The sequence below is a fragment of the Oncorhynchus kisutch genome, unplaced genomic scaffold (genome assembly GCF_002021735.2).
Source record: "Oncorhynchus kisutch isolate 150728-3 unplaced genomic scaffold, Okis_V2 Okis09a-Okis19a_hom, whole genome shotgun sequence".
Lineage (NCBI taxonomy): Eukaryota > Metazoa > Chordata > Actinopteri > Salmoniformes > Salmonidae > Oncorhynchus > Oncorhynchus kisutch.
This window is the reverse complement of record NW_022261985.1, coordinates 5551410-5568372: the sequence shown is the minus strand read 5'-3', so window position 1 is coordinate 5568372 and position 16963 is coordinate 5551410. Positions and strand designations below refer to the sequence as shown.

Here is a 16963-nt window from a genome sequence, read left to right as displayed (position 1 = left end):
TGTGTGTGTGTGTGTGTCTCAGTGTGTGTGTGTGTGTGTGTCTCAGTGTGTGGTGTGGTGTGTGTGTCTCAGTGTGTGTGTGTGTGTTGTGTGTCTCAGTGTGTGTGTGTGTGTGTGTCTCAGTGTGTGTGTGTGTGTCTCAGGTGTGTGGTGTGTTGTGTGTGTGTCTCAGTGTGTGTGTGTGTGTGTGTGTCTCAGTGTGTGTGTGTGTGTGTGTGTCTCAGTGTGTGTGTGTGTGTGTGTGTCTCAGTGTGTGTGTGTGTGTGTGTGTCTCAGTGTGTGTGTGTGTGTGTGTGTCTCAGTGTGTGTGTGTGTCTCAGTGTGTGTCTCAGTGTGTGTGACTCAGTGTGTGTGAGAGAGAGAGACTCACGGCTACACTGTACTCCCAGTTCATTCTCCAGAAGTCGATGACAGTGTTGGTTAGAGGACCCTGGGTAGCGATGTAGGCCTCTGGACCATCCATTCCCTGGTAACACAACTAATATTAGAGGGCTGGATGAACTAACACACAGTTAGTTTAGTGAGAGGACAAGCAGAGGAGGGAGGTGGCAGAGGAGAGGGAGAGGAGGGAGGAGGAGGAGAGGGAGAGGAGGGGGAGGAAGAGGAGGAGGAAGAGGAGGGAGAGGAGGGAGGTGGCGGAGGAGAGGGAGAGGGGGGAGAGGAGGAGGGAGGAGGAAGAGGAGGAAGTGGAGGAGAGGGAGAGGGGGAGGAAGAGGAGGAGGAAGAGGAGGAAGTGGAGGAGGAGAGGAGGAGGGAGGAGGAAAACACTCAGACATCTTTATTCAGGCCAGCCTGAAAAGGTCTCGGCGTTTTTAAGGGTGTAATTGATCACCTTGTGTGACACAGCTGAGTGTCATTAGCTTCCACACAGTGTGCAGGTTGCTATGCTACACTCCACATGACCATCACCTGGAAGGCCCTGTCGCCTCTAGTTACTAAACAAAACAACATTTTGTGGACCAGGTGTTACAATTCTCCATCCCTCAGCGTTCCTTCTGCTCTATTTAAAGTGTTGACCTCTGACTGGACAGACATTCAGGGTGAAACTGAAGACGTACTGGTGATATGTTTGTGGACCTGAAAGCTTATCTCTGCACATCCGCTTCTGACCCCCCCCCAACACACACACACACGGCAAAAGGCTGTGTAAGCCATTGGGGGGCAGAGGGGTGAGGTCACATCATGCAGTCACAGGTCTGAGGTGTGAAGAAAGTCAACTGTACCTTGATGAAGCTGGCATTGATGTAATCTGCATCCTGATTGGTTGTTTTTAAAGTCAGCTTTACCCTCGTGTGGTCAACTGTGGGAGAGATGAGGATACAAGTTAGAGAGAGAGAGGAAGAGAGTGATAGGAGAGGAAAAGAGCACAAGAGAGAGAGAGTTTCCCATGCCAATAAAGCCCCTTAAGTTGAATAGAGGGAGAGAGGAAGGGAGAGAGGAAGGGAGAGAGGAAGGGAGAGAGGAAGGGAGAGAGGAAGGGAGAGAGGAAGGGAGAGAGGAAGGGAGAGAGGAAGGGAGAGAGGAAGGGAGAGAGGAAGGGAGAGAGGAAGGGAGAGAGGAAGGGAGAGAGGAAGGGAGAGAGGAAGGAGAGAGGAAAGGAGCAGGAGAAAGAGAGAGCTACAGATTAGAGGGAATAAAGAAAGGATGTGGCTGGTAAATCGAACAAATAAATCATGTCAAATGTTTTCAGCATTGAACAACAATAATATTATATAAACACTATATTTGACTGATCCATCTGTAGTCTCATCCATCTGTAGCCTCCATCCATTCTTTCATCTATCCATCCATCCGTAGCCTCCATCCATCCATCCATCCGTAGCCTCCATCCATCCATCCATCCGTAGCCTCCATCCATCCATCCATCCATCCGTAGCCTCCATCCATCCATCCATCCGTAGCCTCCATCCATCCATCCATCCGTAGCCTCCATCCATCCATCCATCCATAGCCTCCATCCATCCATCCATCCGTAGCCTCCATCCATCCATCCATCCGTAGCCTCCATCCATCCATCCATCCGTAGCCTCCATCCATCCATCCATCCATCCGTAGCCTCCATCCATCCATCCATCCGTAGCCTCCATCCATCCATCCATCCATCCGTAGCCTCCATCCATCCATCCATCCATCCGTAGCCTCCATCCATCCATCCATCCATCCGTAGCCTCCATCCATCCATCCATCCATCCGTAGCCTCCATCCATCCATCCATCCATCCGTAGCCTCCATCCATCCATCCATCCATCCGTAGCCTCCATCCATCCATCCATCCATCCGTAGCCTCCATCCATCCATCCATCCATCCGTAGCCTCCATCCATCCATCCATCCATCCGTAGCCTCCATCCATCCATCCATCCGTAGCCTCCATCCATCCATCCATCCATCCGTAGCCGCCATCCATCCATCCATCCATCCGTAGCCTCCATCCATCCATCCATCCATCCGTAGCCTCCATCCATCCATCCATCCATCCGTAGCCTCCATCCATCCATCCATCCGTAGCCTCCATCCATCCATCCATCCGTAGCCTTCATCCATCCATCCATCCGTAGCCTCCATCCATCCATCCGTAGCCTCCATCCATCCATCCGTAGCCTCCATCCATCCATCCGTAGCCTCCATCCATCCATCCGTAGCCTCCATCCATCCATCCGTAGCCTCCATCCATCCATCCGTAGCCTCCATCCATCCATCCGTAGCCTCCATCCATCCATCCGTAGCCTCCATCCATCCATCCGTAGCCTCCATCCATCCATCCGTAGCCTCCATCCATCCATCCGTAGCCTCCATCCATCCATCCGTAGCCTCCATCCATCCATCCGTAGCCTCCATCCATCCATCCGTAGCCTCCATCCATCCATCCGTAGCCTCCATCCATCCATCCGTAGCCTCCATCCATCCATCCGTAGCCTCCATCCATCCATCCGTAGCCTCCATCCATCCATCCGTAGCCTCCATCCATCCATCCGTAGCCTCCATCCATCCATCCGTAGCCTCCATCCATCCATCCGTAGCCTCCATCCATCCATCCGTAGCCTCCATCCATCCATCCGTAGCCTCCATCCATCCATCCGTAGCCTCCACATCCATCCATCCATCCATCCATCCATCCATTGGAGTCATGATGTTCTGAATTAAGAGGCAGAGGAGCTTCAGATGACAGAGGTCCTGTAAGATGTCCTCCATGTTGTTCAGGTAGAGAAGAGGTTAGTGCCCTCCATGTTGTTCAGGTAGAGAAGAGGTTAGTGTCCTGTAAGATGTCCTCCATGTTGTTCAGGTAGAGAAGAGGGGGGGGGGGGGGGGGGGGGGGCAGAGAAGGTGTGTGTCTGTGTGTAGGGGGGTGCTATGTTGTGGGGAAGAAGGGCCAAGAGGATGTGTGTGTTGTAAGAGGCTGTGGTCAGAGTTTATTTGTCCAGTCCACTCAGAGCTCTTCTGGCCTGTAGCATTAATGTGATCCTGTCCAGTAATATCCATCTATTCCCCTGACTGTAAGAACCATTAGAGAGGACACACACAGCACACTACCTACACAGCACACTACCTACACAGCACACTACCTACACAGCACACTACCTACACAGCACACTACCTACACAGCACACTACCTACACAGCACACTACCTACACAGCACACTACCTATACAGCACACTACCTATACAGCACACTACCTACACAGCACACTACCTACACAGCACACTACACACTACACACACTACACACTACACACACAGCACACTACACACACAGCACACTACACTACACTACACACAGCACACTACACTACACACACAGCACACTACACTACACAGCACACTACACACAGTACACTACACTACACACAGCACACTACACTACACACACAGCACACTACACTACACACACTACACACAGTACACTACACACAGTACACTACACACAGTACACTACACACAGTACACTACACACAGTACACTACACTACACAGCACACTACACACAGTACACTACACAGCACACTACACTACACAGCACACTACACTACACAGCACACTACACTACACTACACAGCACACTACACTACACACTACACAGCACACTACACTACACAGCACACTACACTACACTACACAGCACACTACACACAGTACACTACACACAGTACACTACACACAGTACACTACACAGCACACTACACTACACAGCACACTACACTACACTACACAGCACACTACACTACACAGCACACTACACTACACAGCACACTACACTACACTACACTACACAGCACACTACACTACACAGCACACTACACTACACAGCACACTACACACAGCACACTACACACAGCACACTACACACAGCACACTACACACAGCACACTACACACTACACTACACTACACAGCTTTGGCCACACAGCATTACATACAGGGCAGTATGTCTTTATAGCGGTTCTTCTTCACATTCCCTTCCTGCTCCCCGACGTTGGTGGGGTAGATCTTCTCTGTCCTGTATTTGGTCGATAATCTTCGTAATCTCTGCAGGGAGAAAAAAACAACAAGAGAGAAAATGTTATTCATTCTGTGTTTTTCTGTCTCCTATAGAGAGACATGTAGTGGAGAAGGAATACCCAACAACACCCTATTTCATTTATAGTGCACTACTTTTGACCAGAGTCCTATGAAGGGAATAGGGAACCATTTATAGTGCACTACTTTTGACCAGAGTCCTATGAAGGGAATAGGGAACCATTTATAGTGTACTACCTTTGAGCAGAGTCCTATAAAGGGAATAGGGAGCCATTTATAGTGCACTACTTTTGACCAGAGTCCTACGAAGGGAATAGGGAACCATTTATAGTGTACTACTTTTGAGCAGAGTCCTATAAAGGGAATAGGGAACCATTTATAGTGCACTACTTTTGAGCAGAGTCCTATAAAGGGAATAGGGAACCATTTATAGTGCGCTACCTTTGAGCAGAGTCCTATAAAGGGAATAGGGAGCCATTTATAGTGCACTACTTTTGACCAGAGTCCTATGAAGGGAATAGGGAGCCATTTATAGTGCACTACTTTTGACCAGAGTCCTATGAAGGGAATAGGGAGCCATTTATAGTGCACTACTTTTGACCAGAGTCCTATGAAGGGAATAGGGAACCATTTATAGTGCACTACTTTTGACCAGAGCCCTATGAAGGGAATAGGGAACCATTTATAGTGCACTACTTTTGACCAGAGCCCTATGAAGGGAATAGGGAACCATTTGTAGTGCACTACTTTTGACCAGAGCCCTATGAAGGGAATAGGGAGCCATTAGGAACACATCCGTATAGAGGGGGCTTTAGTGTAGGATAGGATGAATGATTGATGGTCAAGAGAAACATTTGCCCTACATTAGAGGGACGTGGTACAAGCCAGTCATGTTTCAGTGTGACAGGAATGGTTCCCAGAGAGTGTACCGTTGCCCACCCACGAGGTTAGGGATCATGAAGAGATCCTATTTGACTACGCTCCACACATTTCACACACCCCATTCTCCAGCCCCTCTAACAGCCCTGCAGAGACCAGCCCACCTAGATGCTATACAGTAGCTAACAGTTTAGGAATGCCCTCGTCCCCCTCGTGCAGCTCCACGATGGTACCTCGCCCATCAGTACTTCCTATGGAACTTCTCACACAACTCTCTCTGGCTTCATTGGGAACTTCCAAACTCTCACAACAGCACCCTTGATCTCCAAGCTTAATTCAACTCTCCCCAGCTCCGCTCTGAGGCCCTCTCCCCAGCTCCGCTCTGAGGCCCTCTCCCCAGCTCCGCTCTGAGGCCCTCTCCCCAGCTCCGCTCTGAGGCCCTCTCCCCAGCTCCGCTCTGAGGCCCTCTCCCCAGCTCCGCTCTGAGGCCCTCTCCCCAGCTCCGCTCTGAGGCCCTCTCCCCAGCTCCGCTCTGAGGCCCTCTCCCCAGCTCCGCTCTGAGGCCCTCTCCCCAGCTCCGCTCTGAGGCCCTCTCCCCCAACATTATTTACAGTGACAGTGTGTCGTTCAGCTCCACTCTAGCAGGCCACAGAGTCCTCAGGGACAGAGCAGTAATGAGACACTGCTTCAGCACATTAGCTGAAGGGATAAAAACGACACACTCGTACATAGACACTAGAGGTCGACCGATTAATCGATTTCAAGTTTTCCTAACAATCGGAAATCTGTATTTTTGGACACAGAGTTGCATGGGTCTGCATGGGTAACGATGCTTCGAGGGTGGCTGTTGTCGATGTGTTCCTGGTTCGAGCCCAGGTAGGGGCGAGGAGAGGGACAGAAGCTATACTGTTACACTGGCAATACTAAAGGACCTATAAGAACATCCAAAAGTCAAAGGTATATGAAATACAAATGGTATAGAGAGAAATAGTCCTATAAATACTATATTAAGTACAACCTAAAACCTCTTAGCTTGGAATATTGAAGTCACATGTTAAAAGGAACCACCAGTTTTCATATGTTCTCATGTTCTGAGCAAGGAACTCAAACGTTAGCTTTCTTACATGGCACATATTGCACTTTTACTTTTCTCCAACACTTAGTTTTTGCATTATTTAAACCAAATTGAACATGTTTCATTATTTATTTGAGGCTAAATTGATTTTTATTGATGTATTATATTAAGTTCAAATATAATTCAGTATTGTTGTAATTGTCATTATTACAAATAATTATATTTTTAATGAATTCTTTTATTTAAAAAAAAAAAATTACCGTCCGATTAATTGGTACCGTTTTTTTGTGGTCCTCCAATAATCGGTATCGGCATTGAAAATCATATTCGGTCGACGCTACACACTCGTACAAGCGCTACACACTCGTACAGACGCTACACACTCGTACAGACGCTACACACTCGTACAGACGCTACACACTCGTACAGACGCTACACACTCGTACAGACGCTACACACTCGTACAGACGCTACACACTCGTACAGACGCTACACACTCGTACAGACGCTACACACTCGTACAGACGCTACACACTCGTACAGACGCTACACACCCTAATTAGGAAATATGTATAAGAGTGTTGATGGAAGCTTCACAAGATGTAATCACTAGTGACGTTAATAAAAAGACATTGAAGCTAATTTTCTAACAATTAGCGACCTGTTTTCCATGACATGCACTGCTGCTGAGGCCGCACTTGAGGTAGCGACCTGGGAACAGAGAGGATGTTGGGAACAGAGAGGATGTTGGGAACAGAGAGGATGTTGGGAACAGAGAGGATGTTGGGAACAGAGAGGATGTTGGGAACAGAGAGGATGTTGGGAACAGAGAGGATGTTGGGAACAGAGAGGATGTTGGGAACAGAGAGGATGTTGGGAACAGAGAGGATGTTGGGAACAGAGAGGATGTTGGGAACAGAGAGGATGTTGGGAACAGAGAGGATGTTGGGAACAGAGAGGATGTTGGGAACAGAGAGGATGTTGGGAACAGAGAGGATGTTGGGAACAGAGAGGATGTTGGGAACAGAGAGGATGTTGGGAACAGAGAGGATGTTGGGAACAGAGAGGATGTTGGGAACAGAGAGGATGTTGGGAACAGAGAGGATGTTGGGAACAGAGAGGATGTTGGGAACAGAGAGGATGTTGGGAACAGAGAGGATGTTGGGAACAGAGAGGATGTTGGGAACAGAGAGGATGCTACTTCACTGTAGCCGGGTTTCGAGACCTAGTGGGAAACTTCATCCTCTCTCTCCTTTTCCCTTCATAAAAAAACCCGCTACCCTAACCGTGGCCTACAAACTCAAGAGCTACTGTGACTACTGTCATGGTCTTCTGGTGTTGTAGTAGGCCTGGGCGTTGGAGAGGTGGGGGCCTGGGCGTTGGAGCGGTGGGGGCCTGGGCGTTGGGGGCCTGGACGTTGGAGCATGGTCCTATTAAGTCCAGCCCGCTCCTATTAAGTCCAGCCCGCTCCTATTAAGTCCAGCCCGCTCCTATTAAGTCCAGCCCGCTCCTATTAAGTCCAGCCCGCTCCTATTAAGTCCAGCCCGCTCCTATTAAGTCCAGCCCGCTCCTATTAAGTCCAGCCCGCTCCTATTAAGTCCAGCCCGCTCCTATTAAGTCCAGCCCGCTCCTATTAAGTCCGGGTTGCATTGAAACACATGGGGATAGTGTGTTGATCCCTAATATTCAATCAACATGAGCATAAATAGGTTCTATTAAGATGTAAGTTGATGAAAACTACAAAAACTAAAGCCATGGTGCCTTTACCAAGATTAGAAACTATACAAATCTCTGTACTCTCTCTGAGACGCAGAGAGAGAGACGCAGAGAGAGACACGCAGAGAGAGAGATGCAAAGAGAGACACGCAGAGAGAGACACGCAGAGAGAGAGACAGACAGACACATGGTGATTACAGAAGACCTGTGACAGCTCTTTTACCCCACCAGCCTCTGACACTGACAGACCTGCTGGCTGTGGTGAACCTCACCTAACCACGTGGCCTAGCTGACAGAATACTGATACAAGGTTATGGCAACTGAAGGAATAGGCCTGAAAGCATTAAAAAGGTGAGGTCAGAGAGCTAGAGAAAGAGACAGAGAGACAGAGAGACAAAGGCCATTCCCTCCCACATATGCCCCCCTAGGCACAACTATGACAACACAACCAACAAAAACAGGTCACAACTCCTGCAGCTCTGTCGCACACTGGGTATGTACATAGTCAATGGTAGGCTTCGAGGGGACTCCTATGGTAGGTACACCTATAGCTCATCTCTTGGCAGTAGTACTGTAGACTACTTTATCACTGACCTCAACCCAGAGTCTCTCAGAGCGTTCACAGTCAGCCCACTGACACCCCTATCAGACCACAGCAAAATCACAGTCTACTTAAACAGAGCAATACTCAATCATGAGGCATCAAAGCCAAAGGAACTGAGTAACATTAAGAAATGCTATAGATGGAAGGAATGCAGTTTGGAAACCTACCAATTTCCTGGGTAAAACGTTCCACTGTAATAGTGAAGGTGTAAACTTGGCAGTAGAACATCTTAACCCTATATTTGACCTCTCAGCTTCTCTATCAAATCTAAAAATCTCAAATAGAAAACCGAAGAAAATTAACAATAATGACAAATGGTTTGATGAAGAATGCAAAAATCTAAGAAAGAAATTGAGAAACCTGTCCAACCAAAAACATAGAGACCCGGAAAATCTGAGCCTACGCCTTCACTATGGTGAATCACTAAAACAATACAGAAATACACTACGGAAAAAGAAGGAACAGCACGTCAGAAATCAGCTCAATGTCAATGATGAATCCATAGACTAACCACTTCTGGGAAAATTGGAAAACACTAAAACAACAACACAAAGAATTATCTTTCCAAAATGGAGATGTATGGGTAAACCACTTCTCCAATATTTTTGGCTCTATAACAAAGAACAAGGAGCAAAAACATATACATGATCAAATACAGATCTTAGAATCAACTATTAAAGACGACCAGAACCCACTGGATTCTCCAATTACATTGAATGAGTTACAGGCCAAAATAAAAACCCTCCAACCCAAAAAGGCCTGTGGTGTTGATGGTATCCTCAATGAAATGATCAAAATATACAGACAACAAATTCCAATTGGCTATACGAAAACTCTTTAACATCATTCTTAGCTCTGGCATCTTCCCCAATATTTGGAACCAAGGACTGATCAGCCCAATCCACAAAAGTGGAGACAAATTTCACCCCAATAACTATCGTGGAATATGCGTCAACGGTAACCTTGGGAAAATCCTCTGCATTATCATTAACAGCAGACTCGTACATTTCCTCAATGAAAACAATGTACTGAGCAAATGTCAAATTGGCTTTTTACCAAACTACCGTACAACAGACCATGTATTGACCCTGCACACCCTAATTGACAACCAAACAAACCAAAACAAAGGCAAAGTCTTCTCATGCTTTGTTGATTTCAAAAAAGCCATTGACTCAATTTGGCATGAGCGTCTGCTATACAAACGGATGGAAAGTGGTGTTGGGGGTAAAACATACGACATTATAGAATCCATGTACACAAACAACAAGTGTGCGGTTAAAATTGGCAAAAAACACACATTTCTTCACACAGCGTCGTGGGGTGAGACAGGGATGCAGCTTAAGCCCCACCCTCCTCAACATATATATCAACGAATTGGCGCGGGCACTAGAAGTCTGCAGCACCCGGCCTCACCCTACTAGAATCCGAAGTCAAATGTCTGCTGTTTGCTGATGATCTGGTGCTTCTGTCACCAACCAAGGAGGGCCTACAGAAGCACCTAGATCTTATGCTGATATTCTGCCAGACCTGGGCCCTGACAGTAAATCTCAGTAAGACCAAAATAATGGTGTTCCAAAAAAGGTCCAGTCAGGACCACAAATTCCATCTAGACACTGTTGCCCTAGAGCACACAAAAAACTATACATACCTTGGCCTAAACATCAGCGCCACAGGTAACTTCCACAAAGCTGTGAACGATCTGAGAGACAAGGTAAGAAGGGCATTCTATGCCATCAAAAGGAACATAAATTTCAACATACCAATTAGGATTTGGCTAAAAATACTTGAATCAGTCATAGAGCCCATTGCCCTTTATGGTTGTGAGGTCTGGGGTCCGCTCACCAACCAAGACTTCACAAAATGGGAGAAACACCAAATTGAGACTCTGCACGCAGAATTCTGCAAAAATATCCTCCGTGTACAACGTAGAACACCAAATAATGCATGCAGAGCAGAATTAGGCCGATACCCACTAATTATCAAAATCCAGAAAAGAGCCGTTAAATTCTATAACCACTTAAAAGGAAGCGATTCCCAAACCTTCCACAACAAAGCCATCACCTACAGAGAGATGAACCTGGGGCTCTGTTCACAAACACACCCTACAGAGCCCCAGGACAGCAGCACAATTAGACCGAACCAAATCATGAGAAAACAAAAATATAATTACTTGACACATTGGAAAGAATTAACAAAAAAACAGAGCAAACTAGAATGCTATTTGGCCCTACACAGAGAGTACACAGCGGCAGAATACCTGACCACTGTGACTGACCCAAAATTAAGGAAAGCTTTGACTATGTACAGACTTAGTGAGCATAGCCTTGCTATTGAGAAAGGCCGCCATAGCCTGTCTTCTCTTGAGAGCCAAACTGAGCTGCACTTCCTAACCTCCTGCCCAATGTATGACCATATTAGAGAGACATATTTCCCTCAGATTACACAGATCCACAAAGAATTCAAAAACAAATCAAATTTTGATAAACTCCCATATCTACTGGGTGAAATTCCAGTGTGCCATCACAGCAGCAAGATGTGTGACCTGTTGCCACGAGAAAAGGGCAACCAGTGAAGAACACACACCATTGTAAATACAACCCATATTTATGCTTATTTATTTTGATCTCGTGTCCTTTACCATTTGTACATTGTTAAAACACTGTATATATATATATATATATATATATATATATATATATATATATATATATATATATATATATTATATATATATATATATATATATATATATATATATATATATATATATATATATATATATATATATATATATATATATATATATATATATAGAGAGAGAGAGAGATGTATATATATATAATATGACATTTGTCTTTATTGTTTTGAAACGTCTGTATGTGTAATGTTTACTGTTCATTTTTGTTTATTTCACTTTATATATTATCTACCTCACTTGGCTTTGGCAATGTTAACACGTTTCCCATGCCAATAAAGCCCTTGAATTGAAAAAGCGAGAGAGAGACAGAGAGAGAGACAGAGACAGAGACAGAGACAGAGACAGAGACAGAGACAGAGACAGAGACAGAGACAGAGACAGAGACAGAGACAGAGACAGAGACAGAGACAGAGACAGAGAGAGAGGATAATGTTTTTACCAGGTGTTGCTATGTCTCTGTACTTGAAGACTACACTATGTGTTTATCTCAGGTCTTCTTGCTGGAGAGGAGAACCATGCAGTGCTCTGCTCTCTCAGCCATACAGTAATACCATTATATCTATTCTGGTCTCAAGTGGATTACATTTTCATCAGAACACTACACTGATTCTGTTCTGCAGAAGAGCCAGGGGCTGAGACAGCCAACATCACAACACACAAGGTATGCACTCTTCCACACACACACTCAGACAAACACACACACATGTATGTATACATTTTCTTGCATGCACACACTCTCTCACACATCCACCCACGCCTCATTGCACTACGCATGAGAAAACACAGTGTGCTACAAACGGTGTGTGTGTGTGTGTGTAAGGCGGTAGTCCAGTCCATAAGCCCAGGGTAAGACAGGGGTGAGGTGGAGTTGTACAGCAGCAGTGTGGGATCAGGGAGTTACCCTCTGGTGAGTTGTCATGGAGCTCTGTGGAAGCGGTCTTCACAGCCTTCCAAGGGTGCTCTCCACTGGGCTGGAGACTCCTGGTACCTTACCATCACCCTGTCTAACCACATATAGTCTGCATCCACAATGACATCCTATTCCCTTTACAGTGCACTACTATTGACCAGGTTGTGTTTAACAGTAGTGCACTACTATTGACCAGGTTGTGTTTAACAGTAGTGCACTACTATTGACCAGGTTGTGTTTAACAGTAGTGCACTACTATTGACCAGGTTGTGTTTAACAGTAGTGCACTACTATTGACCAGGTTGTGTTTAACAGTAGTGCACTACTATTGACCAGGTTGTGTTTAACAGTAGTGCACTACTATTGACCAGGTTGTGTTTAACAGTAGTGCACTACTATGGACCAGGTTGTGTTCAACAGTAGTGCACTACTATGACCAGGTTGTGTTCAACAGTAGTGCACTAGATACGGGACAGAGTGCCATTTGGGTCGTAGTCTTAAGGCCTACAGATCCAACACAGAATCCTGACATGTATTGGAGTGGCTCAGTTCAGCTCCAGTTTAATGTCTCGTTGCACATCGGCTCTCGTTGCTGCAGTCATGTAATGCAGGGCCGTTAGAGAAACCCTTCAGACATTACATCTGCATGTGTGCTGCCTGGGCCCACGATGCCCGGCTTTAGGCCAAATATCCCCCCTACTGGGACATACATCTGCATGTGTGCTGCCTGGGCCCACGATGCCCGGCTTTAGGCCAAATATCCCCCCTACTGGGACATACATCTGCATGTGTGCTGCCTGGGCCCACGATGCCCGGCTTTAGGCCAAATATCCCCCCTACTGGGACATACATCTGCATGTGTGCTGCCTGGGCCCACGATGCCCGGCTTTAGGCCAAATATCCCCCCTACTGGGACATACATCTGCATGTGTGCTGCCTGGGCCCACGATGCCCGGCTTTAGGCCAAATATCCCCCCCCCTACTGGGACATTACATCTGCATGTGTGTTGTGCTGCCTGGGCCCACGATGCCCGGCTTTAGGCCAAATATCCCCCCTACTGGGACATACATCTGCATGTGTGTTGTGCTGCCTGGGCCCACGATGCCCGGCTTTAGGCCAAATATCCCCCCTACTGGGACATACATCTGCATGTGTGTTGTGCTGCCTGGGCCCACGATACCCGGCTTTAGGCCAAATATCCCCCCTACTGGGGCATTACATCTGCATGGCTTGTAAAAAGTTGAATTATTTTGGTCACAGAAAATGAAAAATCTATCCAATCATAATGTGTTGCATAAACCCCCCCGAGTCAGACAGTTTATAGAATCACGTCTTCATAAACCCCGAGTCAGACAGTTTATAGAATCACGTCTTCATAAAACCCCCCGAGTCAGACAGTTTATAGAATCACGTCTTCATAAAACCCCCCCCGAGTCAGACAGTTTATAGAATCACGTCTTCATAAACTAAGTCTTTTCCTGGCAAATAAAACGGAGGCTCTTATTGGGTTCCAAATCAAACAGATTTTTAACAAATCTGAACATTGTCGGTGGAGTCATAAGAAAAATGTTTTATTTTCCCGTTTTGCTGCTCCCACGCCAGAACACCATTTTTTATTGCTCTCTCTTCCGTGGTTACGTAAACGTTGTGCACACATGAACAGGACGCAAGTACACACTATGGAGAAGCCCATTGGAGGACGCAGTACAAAAGGAAACGAGAGTGGAACTAGAGAAGAAGAACAAACAAATTCTCTCTCGAGAGAGAGAGAGAGAATAGAAGGAGCGAGGAGGAGAGAAAGGAGGGACAATCGTCAGAGCTTTTAAGGAGCTAACTCAGTAAATTGATTTGTGTTATCTGTCGATCAATTTCCACTAACATGGTCTCAGTCTGGCTCCTGGAGAACTTTCTGGGCTACGGCTGACAGACGACACTAGTAAGAGCAGAGAGACAGAATGACGAGGTCAGTAGAAGGAAAAATGAAAGACAGGGAAATATGTAATGCTCCTCCACAATACTTTCTCTCTTTCTCACTCGTTCTCTCTTCCCTCTTTCTTTCTGAACCTGCCTCTCAGCCCTGTGCAACAGGAAGTGGCAGTGTTGTTGTGAGAGAGCGCGTGAGGGCCAGCTTCCTGTGAGCTGCACTACCACTATAATACTTCTGCCACCGAGCAACAATGAGGGAGACCAGTGACACACACACTCTGCGATTCCCACCTCCTCTCCCCTCCGCGATTCCCACCTCAACGCTCCTCTTTACCCCCACACCCTCAACTCGCTCCCCTCTGCCCCACCTCCTCTCACCATCTAATTTCCTCCCTCCACCTTCACAGTTCCAAATCCCCCTCTCTGCTCCGGACCGGAGCGAGGCGAGATGGGGCGACGCCCTAAGGCTGTGTCTGCCAAAATCAAAGACCCTCCCCTGAGGGTAGACTGGAGAGAGACCACCATCCTCAGTGGCTGGGCCCCGTCTCTCTCTCTCCGTGGCTGGGCCCCGCCTCTCTCTCTCCGTGGCTGGGCCCCGCCTCTCTCTCTCCGTGGCTGGGCCCCGTCTCTCTCTCTCCGTGGCTGGGCCCCGTCTCTCTCTCTCCGTGGCTGGGCCCCGTCTCTCTCTCTCCGTGGCTGGGCCCCGTCTCTCTCTCTCCGTGGCTGGGCCCCGTCTCTCTCTCTCCGTGGCTGGGCCCCGTCTCTCTCTCTCCGTGGCTGGGCCCCGTCTCTCTCTCTCCGTGGCTGGGCCCCGTCTCTCTCTCTCCGTGGCTGGGCACCGTCTCTCTCTCTCCGTGGCTGGGCACCGTCTCTCTCTCTCCGTGGCTGGGCCCCGTCTCTCCCAGTGGCATAGTTCAGCTTCCACGGCTAGACTAAACAACCCAGAAGCTGCCTGGCTTACAACAAATGTTGTAAATATCAGCCCACTGCATCCAGCCCACTGCATCCAGCCCACTGCATCCAGCCCACTGCATCCAGCCCACTGCATCCAGCCCACTGCATCCAGCCCACTGCATCCAGCCCACTGCATCCAGCCCACTGCATCCAGCCCACTGCATCCATATTAGAAGAGAAAGTTAAAATATATTCACACATTAAAGTGCTGATTGTAAATGTATACAGTTACATGGCACCATATTATTCTGGACATAGTATATACACGATATCTATATTATATCTACTCTATATCTATATTATATCTACACTATATCTATACTAAATCTATATTATATCTATACTATATCTATACTAAATCTATATTATATCTATACTATATCTATACTAAATCTATATTATATCTACACTATATCTATACTAAATCTATATTATATCTACACTATATCTATACTAAATCTATATTATATCTATACTATATCTATACTAAATCTATATTATATCTACACTATATCTATACTAAATCTATATTATATCTATACTATATCTATACTAAATCTATATTATATCTACACTATATCTATACTAAATCTATATTATATCTATACTATATCTATACTAAATCTATATTATATCTATACTATATCTATACTAAATCTATATTATATCTACACTATATCTATACTAAATCTATATTATATCTATACTATATCTACACTAAATCTACACTATATCTATATTACATCTACACTATATCTATATTATATCTACACGATATCTATATTACATTTCCACTATATCTACACTACATCTACACTATATATTATATCTACATCTATATTATATCTACACTAAATCTATATTAGATCTACACTATATCTACACTATATCTTTATTATATCTACACTACATTATATCTACACTATATTATATCTATACTAAATCTACACTATATCTAATTATATCTACACTATATCTATACTAAATCTACACTATATCTACACTATATTATATCTATACTAAATCTACACTATCTATACTATATCCACACTATATCTATACTATATCTACACTATATCTATACTAAATCTACACTATATCTATACTAAATCTACACTATATCTATATTATATCTACACTATATCTACATTATATCTACACTAAATCTATATTAGATCTACACTAAATCTATATTAGATCTACACTAAATCTATATTAGATCTACACTAAATCTATATTAGATCTACACTAAATCTATATTAGATCTACACTATATCTATATTTGAATCGATGTGTAAATTTATTTAAAAAAATAGATATTTCTGTATTATATATTTTTTGCTACTGTAGGTAGCGTAGCATAAGCTAGCGCTAGTCGGCTGTACCTGCGCCAAAACTCCAGTAATTTACATCATATAGTTTGTTCTCCATCTTTACGAGCCAACATGTTCTCAGCACATGTATTTCCATCAGTGATGAAAATGTTCTCATTCCCTCTTGTCTCTCTGCAGCAGACTGTGAACAATATGTTTCCAACATTACAATCTCAGAATCTAATCGCAATACATACAGAATCATGAGAATCGCATTACAGATGGTACTGGCATCTAAGTATTGTGCTAATATCATATCGTGAGGTCCCTGGCAACCCCCCCCCCCCCCAACACATAAACCATATGAGAGTATAG

General features: G+C 45.5%; 1 protein-coding gene across 4 annotated transcripts in view; it reads right to left on the bottom strand.

The window, feature by feature from the left end:
- LOC109885974 (tyrosine-protein phosphatase non-receptor type 12) overlaps window positions 1-16963 on the bottom strand; it is an 89590-nt gene that overhangs the window by 41454 nt on the left and 31173 nt on the right. For all 4 annotated transcript variants that reach the window (XM_031815212.1, XM_031815213.1, XM_031815214.1 and 1 more), the window contains exons 2-4: window positions 4413-4521; window positions 1224-1300; window positions 371-466 (exon numbers count right to left, since the gene is read on the bottom strand). In XM_031815212.1, coding sequence (XP_031671072.1) covers window positions 371-466; window positions 1224-1300; window positions 4413-4521 — 282 coding nt within the window. The remainder of the gene's footprint in view (window positions 1-370; window positions 467-1223; window positions 1301-4412; window positions 4522-16963) is intronic.